Source organism: Stegodyphus dumicola, chromosome 4 (genome assembly GCF_044657685.1).
Source record: "Stegodyphus dumicola isolate Sdum_Otavi_A_Nest chromosome 4, ASM4465768v1".
NCBI lineage: Eukaryota > Metazoa > Arthropoda > Arachnida > Araneae > Eresidae > Stegodyphus > Stegodyphus dumicola.
The window spans coordinates 248,740,039-248,746,038 of record NC_140771.1 but is presented as its reverse complement, the minus strand read 5'-3'; the positions used below and the strand labels follow the sequence as shown (position 1 = coordinate 248,746,038).

General features: G+C 32.0%; 1 protein-coding gene across 2 annotated transcripts in view; it reads left to right on the top strand.

Annotated features, from left to right (window-relative positions):
- Positions 1–2,724: 2,724 nt before the first annotated feature.
- LOC118200596 (tumor protein p63-regulated gene 1-like protein) overlaps positions 2,725–6,000 on the top strand; it is a 40,953-nt gene continuing 37,677 nt past the window's right edge. For both annotated transcript variants that reach the window (XM_035372557.2, XM_035372556.2), the window contains exon 1: positions 2,725–2,932. In XM_035372557.2, the coding sequence (XP_035228448.2) occupies positions 2,749–2,932 (184 nt within the window). In that variant the 5' untranslated portion in view covers positions 2,725–2,748. The remainder of the gene's footprint in view (positions 2,933–6,000) is intronic.

The following is a 6,000-nucleotide window of genomic DNA, read 5'->3' as shown; positions in this document are numbered from 1 at the left end:
CTTTCAATTTGCTCTTCAACCAGTTCTGGTTTATCTTTGCTCTCTTAATAATGACGACGATGATGTTGAGCTTTTCCCCTTGCCATTAAGCGATATTTGTGTTTTCTGGATGGGTTCCGGTATTTTGATGGACTGTACAAGACTGTTGTATAATTGAAAAGATAATATTTCTGCTTTCAGTATTTTCATATGTGATTTTTATTCTAACTGTGAAGTTCGTCAGATTTTTAAATATATTTATGTACTTAAGCGTAAAAAAGTGCATTAATTTTTTGAGTGTTCAAATATTTCATGCAGTTTTCATAGTTTTCTCATACGTAATGCAAATACCTGTCAGAATCCACTAGATCTAATAGATTGACAAATGTTGCTCACTCCGTTTGTAAATATTATACCAAACTTCAATAAATGTTAAAATAACCCTTTTATTATTAACTCTTCAAATTAAGCAGAGATCACTTTTGCTTACAAACAAAACTCTTTCACTAACAAGTTTTAAAGTAATATAAGTAGAAATTTCAAATGGAAGGTAACATAGTCGGACACTAATAAAAAATTAGTCTACTTAAGCTAGCTCAATGTTTCCAATTGGCCTCTTTTAACATCGGCTATCGAAAAAGGTAAACCCGAATTAATCACCAGCAGAGCTGCGCGATAGAACGTAAACAGCAGGCGATGCTGCCAAAAGCTCTTGCTCTAGATCAGGGGTTCTCAACCGGTGGTACGCAAAGAAGCAAAGTATCTTTAAAAATTAAATTCAAAAATTAAAACCCTAACGTCCTGATTGAGTTTTTTTCTCTAACACTCCTAATTTTTAACATTTATAATAACATTTATGCCATCTGAGCTTTGTTCAAGAGTGGTGGTGGTAGTAATGCTTTGTAGTGGTGGTACTAAAGGTTTTCAATTTTTGTTTAGATAGTACGCGTTAGTCAAAAGGTTGAGAACTGCTGCTCTAAAGCATTAAACTCTCGACTTGCTCTGCAAACTAAATTTGCATGATGATGAGAACTGCGATTAGAAGTTAAAGTTAAGATATATTCATGACAATTGGTTAGCTAACATAAAAAAAATATAGGTTTCATGTTATTCCCATTACTAAAGTGAATATAAGCCAGTTTTCATTAGAAGTCCTCCAAGAAGGCAGTTATCAAATAAAAACGCATCTTAATTCTCCCGATTTTCCCCATATATTTTCCTCTTCCTAGCTGCTATTCCTCACATGAAAAATTTCTCACATAGCTGCTATTCCAGTATTTACTTCCGTGGCATAATAAACAGTCGCCACCAAGGCTGTTCTCCGAACAATACTCCTTCCCTTCTCTCAGGCAGATATCCCTCCCTTAAAAACTCCACCAGGAAAGCATCTGTTGGCAACTACTCCAGTAAAAGGAAAAGGAGAACAAGAAAACAGCTATTGATTCGAGTCGTTTTGGCGACAGAGAGAAAGCAGACGATAACCAGACATGGAGTATAATGAATAATGCCTTTATAGTATAATGTCTTTATACTCCGTGCCATAGAACTATAGTTCGATCGCCTCATCCGCGACCATGAGCGCAAACACGCATGCGCCATTCGAATAGAATTATTATCAAAATAGGGTGGAAGGATGGGGATTTTCTTTCCCTTCAGCCAAGATCTTTCCGGAGAAGAAAATACCTTTCACATCGCAGCAAGTAATACTGCCTTTCTATAATCCATAGTTCTGTTTGGGAGAGCTTTGTCGCTCACTCGGTTTCTCTTGATAGAATTTGATGCTGTCCCTTTTGGACGAGTCTATGAGTTTTTGCAGAATGCCAACCAGGGTTGCGCTTCAGACGGTCGAACTATACCATTTTTATTTAGAATTTTAACTTGAACTCAATTTTGGGAAATCGGCTGTTTGAATCGGCTGTAATCGAATATTGTTGTTTTAAATTATTATCCTTTAAAATTAAAAATGTAACTAATATTATGTCACTATAAAACTAAGAAAAGCTAAGTCATGTCTAAGAATATTTCTGCGTGGTGAATGATTCATTAAAGAAAACGTTAGTTTTTTCCTAGCAGCTATCCGGAATATAATTCAGCATCAAGAAAATCACTGACATTTAATGAGCCCTTATATTCATGGATTTAAAGCAAACTGGAGTATATACTGTTTTATTTAAAAGACACGCAATACATTCCTCCACCTAGGCAAACAGCCTTCGTATGTTTTGCTATAACCAAATAAAGCAAACAAAACGTTAGAAACTGCTATACGAAGGTATACCTCATCTTGGAAAGACATTCTTGAGTACTTTGTCTCAAAATGTTAATCAGTCATCTGAGTTCTCCACTGTTTGAGGTACTTCTTTCTTTATTAAAATATTCTTTAGATCCACCGTTCTTAAATTCTTTCGGTCTCCTTTGTTAGTGTCAGTTCAAACATCCTAACTATTTTTGACTATTTTGGTTAAGCTTTCGGAGCTGGTTTTTATAGATTCCAAAGGTTTTCATAGGTGGTCATTTCTTGAGCAGACTTCTTTATTTGAGAAAGAAGGGACAGTAATAATTAAAAACTTTACCATCTGTTGTAGAATTGAAATCTAGATTACAATCGACTTTAGAGATTGACTTCGACAAAGGGCAGATAAAGTTTCAAAAAATAATATATATTATTGATTTATGAGAACAAAAACTTTCGAATCAAATGCGTAGTTTTTTGCTCTTGGGCAAAAAGACGTCGTAGATGCAAAATAAGATATATATCTGGTTTTTAGGATGGCCGAAGCGAAAAATTTCAAAGATATTGGTTTGATTGGTGATAACAATCAGACTAATACAGCTAGCACACCGAGCAGCGATTTTGATCGCCTTGAAGACTGCAATGAAGCTGAATTTCGGGGAGCAACATTATCACTTTCGCAAGAAACTTCACCACCAGAATCTGTTGCTGCTAGTGCAGGTGATGACTCATATCTCACGCCCGTATGTTGTAAATAAAATTTAAGCCAATACAGTAGAGTTTGTTCGTCATGCATTTTAACGCAATATTTATTTTATCAGAAGTACTGCAAAATGCAATTTTTTATTAATGTATATTATGGAATAATTTTATTTATTATCGTATGCTGGTAATAAATTTAATTATAAATGGGAAATTAGTGAAATTGTACATAAAATGTATATTGCAGTTATTAAGAAATTCATTAAAAATATTCTAAGTAAACTGATTGTATTATTAAAGGAATTAATAATAGAAATTTATTGCTTCTTAAATGTTGAGATTTTATTTTCAGTTTAAAAATCAATAGTATATTATATTTAGAAACCGAAACTCCATTTGAGGAATGTTAGAAGGTAAGAGCTAGTTAATTGGTAAGATTAAGTTTTGATTTTTTGGTAAATGCATATTTCCATCCTTATTGAAACAGGTGCATATGCATATTCATTCCATTAAATTAGGTGGTTATATTCTGATAAGGAGATACTTTAGAGGGGAATTTCACATAAACTTGTATCATCTGAATTAACCTGTTCAAGAGGAGCTATAATGTTACAAAAAAAAAAAAAAAAAAATTGTATCCGTTTGAAATTTAAAATAATGCGAAGTCCAGCCTTTGATTGATGATTGTTTTAAATAAAAATCTATATCAATTTTAACTTGAATATGTATATTAATAATTGGTAAGAATAAATTTTGAGTTATAATAATTAAAAACATTTTTTTAATGAGGATAAAACTTGAGAAATTTCACCCCTTGTCTTTTTCATTTCAACTAATTCAAATGAATTATCCATCATTTGAACTAATTCATCTTGAGCTATAATATTATAGAAAAATAAGGTACTATTCCGTTTTGAGGACCGTAAAAAAATTGCAGAGAAAATGTATGCACAAAAGCGCCAAATTGAACAGTAATCATTTAACAGCGTGCCAAATCTAGCATATGTGGTGATTTCAGATTGCGTAAGTTTATATAGTTCTATATTTCTTAAGATGCCATTGAAATACTAGTTTAATTTTTAAATCCTTTTTTGATATCCTATAGATTTAACAATTTGGGAATTGCCCATAATGCAATAGAATGTTAAGTAAAATGCAGGATCACCCATTGCTTGATGCGTTTTTAAAAATTGCACATACTCGGTATCCATGTACACATCGACCTATTTTCACTTAAAAAAAAAAAAATCCCAGAATTGCACAAAAATGGCACTGTGCACACACCCTTGACTTTATCTATGTACACATTGAACTATTTTCACTTAAAAAGTAAAAGAAATTGACAAAAATCCAATTGTTTCTACCCTTGTAAAAAGCGGCAAACAAGTAAGTGGGCGATTCTGCACTTTACCGAGAAATTTTTCAAAGAAAAAGAATCATACATTAAAGAAAATTATGTTTGAACAACCAACGAGATGAAATTATGTTTTAGCGATAACTCGGTAGTGAAATAGCGATGCAGGCATCCATTCGGTTATGTTTAGCAATTTTTATTTTAATTATAATAATGATCTGAAATAGTTATTTACTCTTATGCTTCCATTCAGTCATGTTTAGCCTTTTTTATATAAATTATAATAATACAATAGCATTATATGAAATTAACCTTTCATCTAAATTAAAACATCAATCTTAGATAGTTATTTACTATTATACTTCCTTTCTTGCATTAGGGTTGACGTAATTATTTTTGGCAGCACTGGCATCAACAATAGTTTGGCGATTTTTTACTGCCCTCAAAACCGAATAGTACCAAAAATAATTTGTGAAAGGGAAGCTTGTCGGTCTGGAATTTAAAACTGAAGCAAAAGATGAAATTCAAAGGTTTTATGCAAGGTTTTTGGTAAAAAATAAACTGGCTGTCTGGAAATGAAATGTAGTGTTCAGTTTGAAAATGGTGATCTTGAAAGTGGATCTTGAAAACACTCGATTAACACCAAATGAAATTCATTTCCATGTTTTCAAGATCCACTTATACACCATTTTCAAACTGCTGAATTAAGCTTATTTGAGAAGAGCTTAATAAAACCAGTGCTTTTCAAATCAAGTATTTACAACTTGTAAAAAATGGATTTACCTAAATGCTGTTTCCTAGGAAAACTTTCAAATTGTTTAGAACACTGATATTAAATTTTAAAACACATACCGTATATTTAGGCGTATAACGTGCACTTTCAATACTAAAAATAAGATCAAAATTTATGGGTGCACGTTATACACCAAGTATAAAAATGATAGATTTAAAAATAAAGAATGAGCATTTAAAAAAAAAAAAAAAAAAGATTTCTGTATGTACCTAAATGCTGTATATTTAAAAGAAATAACATACCTTCTGAACTTAAAAATTTTCATTATCGGATAACATGAAAAGTTCGTCATCTTCATGTTCTGTTATATTTTTAGCCACATCATCGAATTCCATTTCATCATCATCATCATTATTACTCTGATCTATAAATAAATCATCATCATCATCCGTTCCATCTTTCACCAAATCCATACACCCTTTTTGCAGCACAATTTCCATTTTATTTTGCAAAATGAATGGCTTAGTATTTGAAACCAATGCTGTGTTTGTTTCTTTTCGTGGGAGCCATATTTACCACTGAAAGAAACATTAGATCAACTGTATTTCAAATAATGCATTTCAAATAAAGGCTTTAGTAAATTGCATTTCAAGTAAATGTGATTTACTAGAGCCTTTGATTTTCACTTTAAAATCATGGCTTGAAATGACTACAGAACATTTAATTCCTAATTTTATGAAGTCATTCAGGTTAGAAGTGCATTCTTGCTCCAAATTATATCCCCTTTGTCTCGAAACCTTAGCATTCTTTTGGACAATTCCACTGAATACAATCTACCCTCTTTGCAGGAATATTTGCTTTCTCAAGCATTTAACCCCCACACATATTGTTCCTCTTGTTGCTTGTCGATTCAGTATACCATTTTTCAAAAGGCTAGGATAAATCTTCGAATAAGTGACCTCAGAAGATAAGAGCCTTGCTCATGTATCTTTTAGTTTT